The sequence below is a fragment of the Drosophila biarmipes genome, chromosome X, assembly GCF_025231255.1.
Source record: "Drosophila biarmipes strain raj3 chromosome X, RU_DBia_V1.1, whole genome shotgun sequence".
NCBI lineage: Eukaryota > Metazoa > Arthropoda > Insecta > Diptera > Drosophilidae > Drosophila > Drosophila biarmipes.
In genome coordinates this window covers 18,469,086-18,481,708 of record NC_066611.1, presented here as the reverse complement: position 1 = coordinate 18,481,708, position 12,623 = coordinate 18,469,086, and the positions used below count along the sequence as shown (strand labels likewise).

General features: G+C 41.5%; 1 protein-coding gene across 8 annotated transcripts in view; it reads right to left on the bottom strand.

The window, feature by feature from the left end:
- LOC108023289 (potassium voltage-gated channel protein Shaker) overlaps window positions 1-12,623 on the bottom strand; it is a 120,925-nt gene that overhangs the window by 88,178 nt on the left and 20,124 nt on the right. Inside the window, exon 1 of one of the 8 annotated variants that reach the window (XM_050886627.1) lies at window positions 4,229-4,514. The exons of 5 other annotated variants lie outside the window; for them this stretch is intronic. In XM_050886627.1, the coding sequence (XP_050742584.1) occupies window positions 4,229-4,275 (47 nt within the window). In that variant the 5' untranslated portion in view covers window positions 4,276-4,514. Of the gene's footprint in view, window positions 1-1,648; window positions 1,669-4,228; window positions 4,515-12,623 lie in introns of those variants that run through there. 2 more of the 8 variants (XM_017092592.3, XM_050886631.1) reach the window with 2 other exon arrangements.

Sequence of the window (12,623 nt, the reverse complement as noted above, 5' to 3'; positions counted from 1 at the left end):
CCCCTCCATTAGGGGGTGGCGAGGGGCCAAGGGGGACTCGGATGGTGGCAAGGACGAAGGACAATTGTGGCCGGGTGTTGGGAATGGAATGGCTTGGAAGTGAATTGCATGTGCGATTGCAATTTGTCGACGGCGGCAGCAACATTGAGCATATGACGCATACGCAATGTTGGACCATGGATCATGGCCGGCTCCTCGGGCCTTCCACATTCACAGGCCCCGTTGTTGCCATGCAAATTGCCCTGGCCCAGTGTCAGTGGCTGGGCGGCTAGGGGTGAAGTGCGGCGGGGGGCGCCTCTTTGGGTTGCATGCTCCACGACCATGTGGCAAAAGCTGAACCAAGCCAGCACTGAGAGAAAAGATACGGGTTTCTTGTTATGAAAAAAATGCATTTAAACTTAAATTAGCCTGGGTGTTATTTATTTGGAGTTAGTAAAGAAGATTTTTTGATTGCCATTATCCAGGGACACAGCAAAGAGAGTATTTTTTTGGTTTATTAATATTTTATTCATATAAAATATATGATTTCCGGAATCACTTTTCCCTTTCTCCGCCTGTGAGCCCAACTTAACTCAGCTGACGCCGGCAACCTTCATGGCTAATAAGCAGTCACGGCACGTGAGGAGAATGGCGAAAGCCTTTCTCGAGGGGGCTACTCCAAAATATTATTGATCAAATGCCTGCGAAAGCCGCAGAGAGACAGGGCTGGGGGCTGGAGCTGGGAACAAACAAATAAATCGGACCGAAAGCCACGAGTGCAGCGGATTGCAGGGCTGATGGAGATGCAGATGGGGAAGCTGGGCGGCTGGGGATCTTGCCCAGCTGGATAAAGGCACCCTCTCGACCAAGTCATTTGCCCCGAAGGCTGACAGAACGATTTGCAGGCTAAAAATAACACAATTTATGGCCTTTTCCCCGCTCCCGCTCCCGCTCCCGCCCCTCACTCGCACTCGCGGCCACGTGTGCGTGTGTGCCTCGCAGGGAGAAAAGAAAGTCGGAGAAATGAGGAGGTTGTTTTTGCGGCTAACTGGTCATGGCCACGGTGAAGGCGACAGCGACAACGGCAGCGCCAGCAACAACCGCCAAACAAAGGCAAATCAATTAAAAAATTTTCGTGAAAACAAAACACAAGCCGAAACGGAACGGAAAATGGAAACCGAACAAAGAAAAACCAAAGACGAAAAGTGCTGGGCAAATATTTCCGCTTCACGTCAAGGTTGTGGCAATCAAAAGGCGCACACCACTCGCAGAGGACGCCAAGGGAGGGCCTGATGGGACTGTTTCGTGCCGTCCAACATATCCGCTTTGCCACTTCAACTGCCAACTGGGAACTCCAGGAGGAGGAAATGCTGACACGGCCAGGGGAAAAAGTGGTAGAAATGGAGGGAAAATCTGAGTTTCTGCGACAGAATTATGTAATTTGTGATTTGTCAAACTCTGCAAATGAATTTTCCTTTGAGAAATAATCATAGTAATATTCAAGACTTAAAACTAGCGTGTACAGCCTACTTTATAGCAGTAAACTCACTAGGTAGCGGCTTCCTTCAACAAATCCTAGGGCATTACACTGCAAGCAATTCCTTACTGCCAACTCTCGTCTACTTCTTTGCCACACTAGGAAAGTTCGGATATTGTTACACATATTTACATCATTTTAAAATTATCCTGCATGACAAACTGCTTTTGCCTGTCTCCATTTCGACGAGGATCAATGCCAGTTTACACACAAGCCACAGGCACACACATTAAAAAAATATTAAAACAAAATTAGCAAATCGAATGCAACGAGCCGTTCAAGGGAGTTTTTGGAATCGAATTTCGGAACTTCGGTTTGGGGGGAACTCAAGTCCCGAGTCCCCTGAGACTGCAGCGCACTACCTCTTCTTCTTGTGACGCATCTCTGCCGGCGAGCGCACATGGGGCGCCGCATGCATAATTCCAGACACCAGTTTTGTGAATTTTTTGGGGCACCCACGCGACGCACGAAGTCCAGCGTCTTTATGATTTATGAGGGAGCGATGTGAACGGGCGCGCGCGCCACTAGAAAGTGCAACAGCGTGGCGGGTTGACACGGCCGCGGCGACAGTGGGTGGCTGGGAGGTGCCAGGCCGACTTGGCGGTCCACAAAGACACCAACGATCGACGGTGGCTATGTTTCTTGACCCTTCCTACCGGTATTTCACCATTTAGCAATGGTTTTGCAAAAAAAAACTAACCAGAGGTTAAAGTTGACATTAGGTTAATTTTAAATAACAGAGGCCGGTTAGAACTTTAAAAAAGGTTTTCATACTGAGTTCTCTTTAATAAACGTTTATATTAGTATGCAGTTTTTTACGCTGAAACATTTATTTTAGGGTGAATTTCTTATCTGGAGGTTATATATTTAACCAAAAGTAAAGTTAAAGTACCAAAAAGCGGTGAAACATTTTAAATTTTGTTAGATTAAGCTTACTTTAAGATTGGTATATAGTTCTACGCAATTTTCCAAGCTGAAACCTTTGCTTTCTGACAACTTTTTTAACTGCAGGTTATTTATTTTTATGCAAGACAATTAAAAATGCCAAAACCGTCTACAAACCCTATTAATTGTTGCTATATTAAGCTTTCGTAACATGCATTTCTAATTGGATGCAGTTGATCAAAGTAACCCCTTTGTTTTTGAAAAAAATCCTAACTGGAGGTTAAATTTTATTTGTAAAAATTACACCATATTAAACCGATCGCTAAGAGAGTGCATCCAGCGGTCTGGTGCCAAGACCAGGCCTCCAGTCATGCCTTCTAATTTAATTTTCAAACGGCTTGAGCCTTGGCTTGGGCCAAGTAGGAAATGCCGGAGAGGAAAGTGCCCCAAGGTGTGCGGAGAAAGAGAGGTGCTCGAGAGAGAAATTATGGTTAGCCGGCGGAGGGAAGCGGGGCAGGTGAGCTAAGACCCGGAGACACGGGAGTGCGCTTGTTAGCGCATTTTAAGTCGCCGCCAAGGCTGACCCTTCGTCTTAATATGCATCGCCTGTCTCCCTCTCGCTCGCACTGGCTCAGGCCGTCTCGCTCGCTCCCTGAGTGAACACAAATGCAAGGCATATGCGCTTTTGGACCATGTTAATTAGCCGCCACGCCAATCGATGACAGCCGAAGAGAAAAATGGGAGAAAAATGTAACAGCAGAGGAAAACCTAAATAGTTTGGCATTTTCCATTTCTAGGTGGGGTCGTTCGCGGGCAGGAATGACAGAGGAGATTACATGACCGCAGGTAATGATCATCCGGCCAACTATTTCGGGGCTTGATGCCCCACGGATCTCAACTCAATCGCTGCCCCTGGGCGCCTGCGGACGCATATGCCCGAGTCGTAAATGCTAAATGCTCGCTCCAGAGTAAATATTTAGAAAATAATAAAACCAAATTTAAATGCAGAACGGGAAAATAATGATTTAGCCGGAGCGCGTGCAGAGAAAAATAAAAGCGAATGGAGCAAGGAGAGGAAGGTCCAAAATCGCGTGGCAAGCAAAAACCAAATGGGGGAAAATATATTCGTGTACTATATATAATATAATCCCGAAACACACTGACTAAGGGCTTTTTTAATTGTCTCGCTAATAGCTGGGAAAACACAGCAGACCACTTGTTTTGATTATTTTGGTCCCATATCCGATGTATTTCCGTACCTCAAGGACTGAAAAAGTGAAATGTTTTTGAGAAAACACTTAGGGTTTTTTTTTTAATTTATAGATAACAACCTCGAGAATTAAAGAGCTGAATAAGTATTTTATTAACTTTTAATAATGGAAAAATACCTTTATATTCCTAATGACAAAAACACTATAAAGGACGTACTATTTTCAAAAGAGGTCTTTAAAATTTGTATTTTTAAAATAGCTAACAGTACTTGTAAAGTGATCTATATGAAAGTATATCCCAATATTATACTCTTAACAATTAATTAAAATGCATCCGTTTTAAAAAAAAGAGAGTAAGAACCATGCCTATTTTAATAACAATCTTTAAAAATGTAGCTTATTTTTTACTATTTATCGTATCCCAAAAAAAGATATTGTGATCAATTATCTCGGGGCTATGAGTTCTTTGTAGAGAAAAAAACGATCCCAATCGACATAATGTCATAGCGCCATAGATCTCGTGGATGGGCTGAGGCAGCGACGCGGGCAGAGGCGGCGGCAGCGACGGCGTCTGAGGCAGCGGCGGTGGCAGAGGCGGTACGGAGGAAACGCTTACCTTGGCGCTTGGCTTAAGCTGCCGTGCGTCGTCGTGATGTGGGCCATGCAGGCGATCCATTCATCGACCTACTCCGCTTTTTCTCGCTCTGCACAGTTGCACTTTGACCTCTGGGTCCTCTGCTTTTCCTTCTTTTTTCCTTGGATTTTCGGCGTCCCCAATCGCTTTTCCGATGCCGTGCGACTTTCCCTCCGGGAAACACTTAAGACTCTACGGATCGCATATAGATCAGCCGATACACGCTTACATATAGAGACGGTGGGAGGGGAGACAAATAGACAGACGTCTAGATATATACTTATTTATATTCAAATGACAAAAGAAACGAAACGAAGCAATTTTCATTTATTTTTCACTCTCTTGTTGTTTTTTTCTTCGTTTTCCACGCAGCGACGTCGGCGTCGACGCAGGCAGCGGCGGGGCGTGTCGGGGGCGGGCGAGAGGGGGACTGCGGGGGCGGGGCCACAGTTGTCGCACACATTTTTCACATTTTCACCGTGCCGCGCGGCACACACAGATGACAACAAAAAAGAGACAACATTGAGAACAACAACAAAAAATAGCACTCACAAAAAGTGAAGAATTTTTTACATATAATTGTGGGCAGTGTGGGTTAGAAGGAGAGCGCTGGATGCCGCCAGAGGGAGAGGGGAGATGGCAGATTGACAACGTCATCAGCGAGAATGACAACAAAGGCGACCAACGCGACACTTTTCACTAGAGAATCGAACGAAAGTGATCTTCGCATTCACTGGTCTTCACTTCACAATCCTCTATTGCACTCAAAAAAAATACACGGCACCAGCGCAGAATTTTACCCGCTTCCTATGTAATTATTTTTGCATTTTTCGGCGTATTCTGCAGTGGGTTTTCTTGTTTTTTGGCTGAAATAAGTGCGGAGCGATCACCGGCGTGCGCGGTACTGAAGATCGCTCTGCTCGCAGGCCTCGAGGCGCTGCCGGCGTCGCAGCAGCGCCGGGCGCCGGCAGAGGCAGCGACGCCGGCAGCAGCGGGAAAATCCAGTCTATATACTGGTGTTCCCACAGTGGTTACAGGTTTTACTTAAAAAACAAAAAAATAATAATTAATATCCTTAAAAATAATATCATAAAACTAATCTAAAAATAAAATTATATTTAAAAAATAACCCTTTTTTCTAACCACTTTTAGAAACACCAATATCCATCAACCATCATTTGTTTATCTCCGCAGCTTGTGCAAAAAATGTTCTGCCAATTATAAAGCGCCTTGTTTATGCAGGATAAATTATATTCAAAACGACCATAAATTCGCTTGTGAGGTGTGGAAAAAATATGTTTTTTTGAATCAACATGATACGTCACCTAGGCGATAATATTTACTGTAGCAATTCGAAGTCCCGAAAGTGTGGGTGAGTGTCTATCTGGCAGTGTGTTTGTGGGAAAAGTGTTTTCCACGCAAATTGCTTGCAACGTCAACGGCCAGCGACGACCCAAAGAAGCAGCATTTGCGAACTGCGTTTATGCGAAGTAAAGTACGCGAATTATACAAATAAATATTTTACTAGATGTTAATTAGATCAAAACTAGTTAAAAATATTTCTAACTAAATATTTGAAACACTTTTGCTAAAACAAAACTATTAGATACCCGTGGCATACATCCCACATCTTAATCAACCTTTTCGAGAACTATTTAATCGCGAAACCTAGACTACCCTTTCCGCATAAACGAAGTACTTAACGAAATCGTTAACCAATCACTTAGTGCCATGGCCAAGAGCCTTGTGAACCATTCTCGAATTGCATTCGACGATTTTCGTGGGGGGAAAGCGGAAAATCGAGGGGAGGTGGAGCTGGGAAAATGGAAAAGTGCCTGTCTGTCCTCGGCCTTGGTCCGAAATGCCTCGAACCCACGACGGCAGATGCGCTGAGCAACAAGTGGGAGGGCAGGGCGATACAGATAATCACGGCATCGGCATCCATCCATCCATCCAGCCAAGTATTTGAGGAAGAAAACAAACAAACAAGCCGTGTTTGTGGGGGAATATCGATTACACAAATGACATGCAGCAGAAAATCGATGGCAACGGCCCAGGAAAACGGGCAGCGTTTTCCGATGTTAACAAGATGGCACCGCCCGCTCGATTTTCATCGACGCGACTGCAAATGCAAAGTGCAGTTCCTGCACAATTTCAATTAATCACAAATATTTGCATTCGGCTGATGGAAAGCAGCAGCCAAAGGAGAACTCGGCTGTGAATGAATGGGGCGGAAAACAGTGTTGTTACACCTATAAGTGCGTTTTTATAGCCCCACTAGATCAACAGCACAAGCATACACACACTTACGGCCGCGGTGACCTTCACTCGCTTTTCATTTCATTTTCATTTCACTCCCAAGGGGCGAAAAGCGAAGATTGCGCAAAGAGCCGTCGACCGTGCTGCCCTGTTTTCGTCAATTGTCGACAGTATCTTTTTTAGTGCGCCTCTTTATCTGTTTAAAAAGAAAACTCGTGAAAAAAGCAGCGTAAAAACTGTGAAACCGATCGAAGTCTAACCAAGGGAAGGTCAGCTCTTAAAGACTCGAAGATCTGGTTACCCTATAATGATATATTAGGTATTGTAAAGTATATCCTTTTACTTTTACACTTACATATAGAATATGTTTATCTAGTCTTAAGCAAGTTATTTTCAGCTGAGCTATATCTATAAGAAAGTCCTGACCTAACCTCAAATGTATAATACTTGTTTCCCACTCTTATATAATGGTTAAGAAAGTCAAACAAAGCTTTTGCTGTCAATATAAAAAGTTAAAAATATGATATACCTGAATATATAGAAAATGTTTATCCAGCCTCAAAAAAAATCTTTTCAGTTGACTTATATCCATAGGAAAAACCTGACCTAACCTCAAATATATAATACCCGTTGCCCACTTTCATAAAAAAGTTAAGAAAGACAAACAAAAAACTATGCAAGCTTTTGCTTTTAACATAATAACTTAAATATATGATATACATTTTATCCCCAAAGAACTAATTCCTTTTAAATAATTAATAAAAATATTTTTTTTAAGTACAAAATATTTATTGATTGAAATACGAATCACTATTTATGGTTACTTTGACCCCCAGAAAATAATTTAAATTAAGTCAAGAAAAAGCCAAAAACACCATACCCTGCTGGATACTTAAGTCGCAGAAGAAAACCCACACCCCGTGCCAAGTGGGTGGTTTGATGGCGATGCGGGGTGATTTTCCGCGAGAGAAACATTTTAATGCATTTTCACAATTCCCAATTCCTGGCATTGCCTTTCATTTGCCGATTGATTGCCGTTGATGTTCGCACGAAAAACGTTTTGCGTGAGTAACAAGAAAATCAGTGGAAAATCGGGTGGTGCGGGAGAAGCGAGAAAAGTGGGTGTAGGAAAATTGTTGGAATGTGGGAGGGGTGGCAGAGGGCAGCGCCGATGATGGATCGGCGTGAATGGATCATCCGCACGGATCATCATCTGCCAAGTGTATAAGCCCCAACCTCTTCCTCACTCTTTCGCGTTTTATTAGGAATTTTGGCATTCGGGTGCCTTGTTTTATATGTCTAATACAAACTATCTACGCAAATGTTTGTTCAATCGATGTAAATCATATTTAAAGGATTGACGAACTGCTGATTGATAAGTTAAGTGATGGAGAACCAAACAAAGTTCAAGGGTGGGCTGTTTTGGTTTATGATTGGGAAATCGTAATATTTCATTACTCAAGTTGACTTTTCTGGTTGATAAATATGTGTGAGAAGGTTTAATGATCCGAATCCTTTGCTTGGCCAAGCTCGACTTGCAAATAGCTACATCTATTTGTATATTTTATGGGTTTTACTCACCTGCAATGAGAAAAATGTAGATGAAAGCATTAGTTGGTTAGTTAATATTTAAGTATTTTAAATTAAAAACTATTTAAACTAAATAGAGCTTCATATAATGATTTGTTTTCTTTTATATCTTAATATGAAAATACTTCTAACCATTAACTATTTAAATTAAAAAGAACCTTGTAATGTGATTTATTTTATAGAATATACAGTAGCTTTTCTCCCAGTGACTTTGTTTTTTACTACTCTGATTGGGGGTCAGGCCCTGACGTCACAGCCGCAGTGGCCCCGTGACCTCGTTTGGCATGATTCTTTACCACTCCTCGGCAGTTTTCTTATGTTTCGCTGCGTTTCCGCTGGCTAAAAGGACATTGACACAATGCAGGCTAAAAGGATAAAAGGCTAAAAACGTGACTTTGGGCCAAGTGTGACGCTTTTCACCACACACTCGCCTGCTCACGATTTTCAGGATGTCGTAGATCGAGGTGAAGCTTTTCGGCTTGATGACGTCAATGAGCTTGCCAAAAGGTCAGTCAGTAGTTCATGACGACACACAATATGGCAATATTACTTTTATATAGCAAACATTTCATAAATTCTTTCTTTAAATAATAATCTCGTATTATTCTGAAAACATTTAATTTTAAAAATATTTCAATTTCACTAAGAAATGAGCATAATTTTTAAATGAATAAAGTTTTCTTTTCTTTGAGGACTGTAATGGAACTTGAAACGGTTAGTATCGGTTTTGGGTGACCGTTACACTAACGGTTATAAGCTTGAATCGGTTTATAATTTGGCTTTAAAAACGGTTCGAGTACCAGCTTTTCATTTAAACTTAAAACGAGAAAACTTGAAGGAAACTTTAGCTTTTGCAAGCTTGGAAAGTCCTTAAGCATTTCCCGCCAGCTTTTGTAAACTTTTTCGAATTTCCAATGCGCTGCTGCTGAATTTTCGAAGTTTTCAACAGGCAACGTCGACGCCGGCAGAGGCAGCGGCAGCGACGCCGCCGTCGACCGCGGCAGCGACTGCGAACGAAGCGGCGGCGGCGAAAGTCGCTCGGCTCGTCGGCATTTGTTGCTCAGCAGTAGCCAAAGGCGAGCACGTGCTCACCGCCAGGCAGCGGCGCTCGGCATCTGCGGCAACTGCACCACCGCCCACCGCCCAGTGCCACCCACCACACACTGCCATCCCGCCCCCCAAAGTCACGCTCCAACATCTCTCCTTCGCTGCGAGTTTTCCTCCTTTTTTGAGGCAATTGAAATGGCAAAGACAAAGGCAGTACAATCGAAATAAATAAGGGAACAGGACGATGGGTAAACAAAGTTGAGGCACAAAAATTAAAATGTGTCTCTGATTAAATTAAGTATGCCTCGTAAATACAAAATGGGAAAGCTTAAACTTTTTAAAATAGGAAGACAGGGGTTTCCAGGGATTTTTAGTATTATATACCTATATGTTAAGATTGGCTTGTAAGTTGGCTTTTCAAGTAAACAATATTTACAAATATTTATAGATATCTAGACCATATTTTACCAATCATCTAACCTTACATAATACATTTTATCCTATCTTTTTTTAAAACTGCACTTCAAAACTGATTTAAATGAAGAATATTTAAAGAGCAATGAAGTGCTTCTCAAATACCTATAATACTTAATAAGGGACGAGAAAAATGACACAAGCTTTAAAATTTATTAAAAATGTCCTGCGGTCTTGGATTGCTCGAGCTTAGCTCCTCTGTTTCAGTTAAACTGTGGAAACATTTTCCTCCGTTGAATTTGTTGCTGTTTGCGTTGGCCTGCGAAAAGCCGAAGGCAAAAGCCTCCGCAGGCCTCGTATTTCCTACTTTTTCTGTGGCTTACTCCTCTGCGAGGGATAAGCACCGCCACTCGATGGTGTTCAATGCTTCCTGTTCGCTTCGCCCGCTTTCCCCGGCTTTTCCTCGGCCACCACCCTCATAAATATGCAAAGGAAATGCAAACCGAAGCAAACGAACCAAAGAAAACGGCCCGCCGCCGCCCGAAAACAAATGGAGATGGAGTGAGGAGATGCTGTCAGGAATTTCAGCGCCGATTGCCACGCCCATTTCCGCCTATCGCGACAGGCGGCAATTAAGAAATTACCCGAAGACATTTCCACGCCTCAAAATTGCGGCGGGCACTTTCCTCAGACAGCAAGTGATTGTTTTGCTCTAACATATTTCGCATATTTTAATTTTTGTTTGCTAAGAAATCGTCCTTTTCTGCAAAATTTGTTCAAAAAATTAATTTTCAAGGTGTGAATGCCAATTGATTGCAAATTTTGTTACGAGCTCAGCAAGGTATGACATTCTACTTTTGAACCAATACTTTTTTTGTTTCGGCCAAAATACTGAATTTTTTTGGGCGAAAAATGAGGATTCCATTTTTCGGCGAAAAAACGATTTTTTCCTTTTACCTTTTTTTCCTTTTCTCATTTTTTGGCGAAAAACCGATTTTTTCCTTTTTGGTGTAACTTGGTCAAAAATGGTCAGAGCCCCAAAAGACGCACTGCTTTGGACTGCTAACAAACTAGGTAATCGAGCGCAGTCATTTCCTGGCCGATTCTGAAAACTAAAAATTTTGCCAAATTTTCGATTTTTTTGCAAGGGGTAGCATCGTCTTTTTTTGCGAAAATTTTTCAAAAAATTAATATCCAAGGTGTGAATGCCAATTTATTGGAAATTTTGTTACGAGCTCAGCAAGGTATGACATTCTACTTTTGAACCAATACTTTTTTTGTTTCGGCCAAAATACTGATTTTTTTTGGGCGAAAAATAAGGATTTTATTTTTGGGCGAAAAACCGATTTTTTCCTTTTACCTTTTTTGGTGTAACTTGGTCAAAAATGGTCAGAGCCCCAAAAGACGCACTGTTTTGGACTGCTAACAAACTAGGTAATCGAGCGCAGTCATTTCCTGGCCGATTATGAAAACTAAAAATTTTGCCAAATTTTCGATTTTTTTGCAAGGGGTAGCATCGTCATTTTTTGCGAAAATTTTTCAAAAAAATAATTTTCAAGGTGTGAATGCCAATTGATTGCAAATTTTGTTACGAGCTCAGCAAGGTATGACATTCTACTTTTGGACCAATACTTTTTTTGTTTCGGCCAAAATACTGAATTTTTTTGGGCGAAAAATAAGGATCTCATTTTTTGGCGAAAAACCGATTTTTTCCTTTTACCTTTTTTGGTGTAACTTGGTCAAAAATGGTCAGAGCCCCAAAAGACGCACTGTTTTGGACTGCTAACAAACTAGGTAATCGAGCGCAGTCATTTCCTGGCCGATTATGAAAACTAAAAATTTTGCCAAATTTTCGATTTTTTTGCAAGGGGTAGCATCGTCTTTTTTTGCGAAAATTTTTCAAAAAATTAATATCCAAGGTGTGAATGCCAATTTATTGGAAATTTTGTTACGAGCTCAGCAAGGTATGACATTCTACTTTTGAACCAATACTTTTTTTGTTTCGGCCAAAATACTGATTTTTTTTGGGCGAAAAATGAGGATTCCATTTTTCGGCGAAAAAACGATTTTTTCCTTTTACCTTTTTTGGTGTAACTTGGTCAAAAATGGTCGGAGCCCCAAAAGACTCACTGTTTTGGACTGCTAACAATCTAGGTAATCGAGCGCAGTCATTTCCTGGCCGATTCTGAAAACTAAAAATTTTGCCAAATTTTCGATTTTTTTGCAAGGGGTAGCATCGTCATTTTTTGCGAAAAATTTTCAAAAAATTAATTTTCAAGGTGTGAATGCCAATTTATTGGAAATTTTGTTACGAGCTCAGCAAGGTATGACATTCTACTTTTGAACCAATACTTTTTTTGTTTCGGCAAAAATACTGAATTTTTTTGGGCGAAAAATGAGGATTCCATTTTTCGGCGAAAAAACGATTTTTTCCTTTTACCTTTTTTGGTGTAACTTGGTCAAAAATGGTCGGAGCCCCAAAAGACGCACTGTTTTGGACTGCTAACAATCTAGGTAATCGAGCGCAGTCATTTCCTGGCCGATTATGAAAACTAAAAATTTTGCCAAATTTTCGATTTTTTTGCAAGGGGTAGCATCGTCATTTTTTGCGAAAAATTTTCAAAAAATTAATTTTCAAGGTGTGAATGCCAATTTATTGGAAATTTTGTTACGAGCTCAGCAAGGTATGACATTCTACTTTTGAACCAATACTTTTTTTGTTTCGGCCAAAATACTGAATTTTTTTGGGCGAAAAATAAGGATCTCATTTTTTGGCGAAAAACCGATTTTTTCCTTTTACCTTTTTTGGTGTAACTTTCAATCCTTTTAAGTTCTTCAATAGTGTGTGGTTTATTTTCAGTCCACTGTTGCACAGATGCCTTAAAGTAAAAATTTGGAATCGCTTTGAAGAACCCCATGCCTCAATCAGCCTGATTGAATTCCGGGCAGAACCCTTGGGTGAGCAAGGGAAATATGCTAATAAAATTTCAATTTCAGTTCCATCGGGGAAGTGGAGCTGCTAGCATTTTGCCTCTTGTTTGTTTTTGGAAGCTTCTGGGTGTTTCGC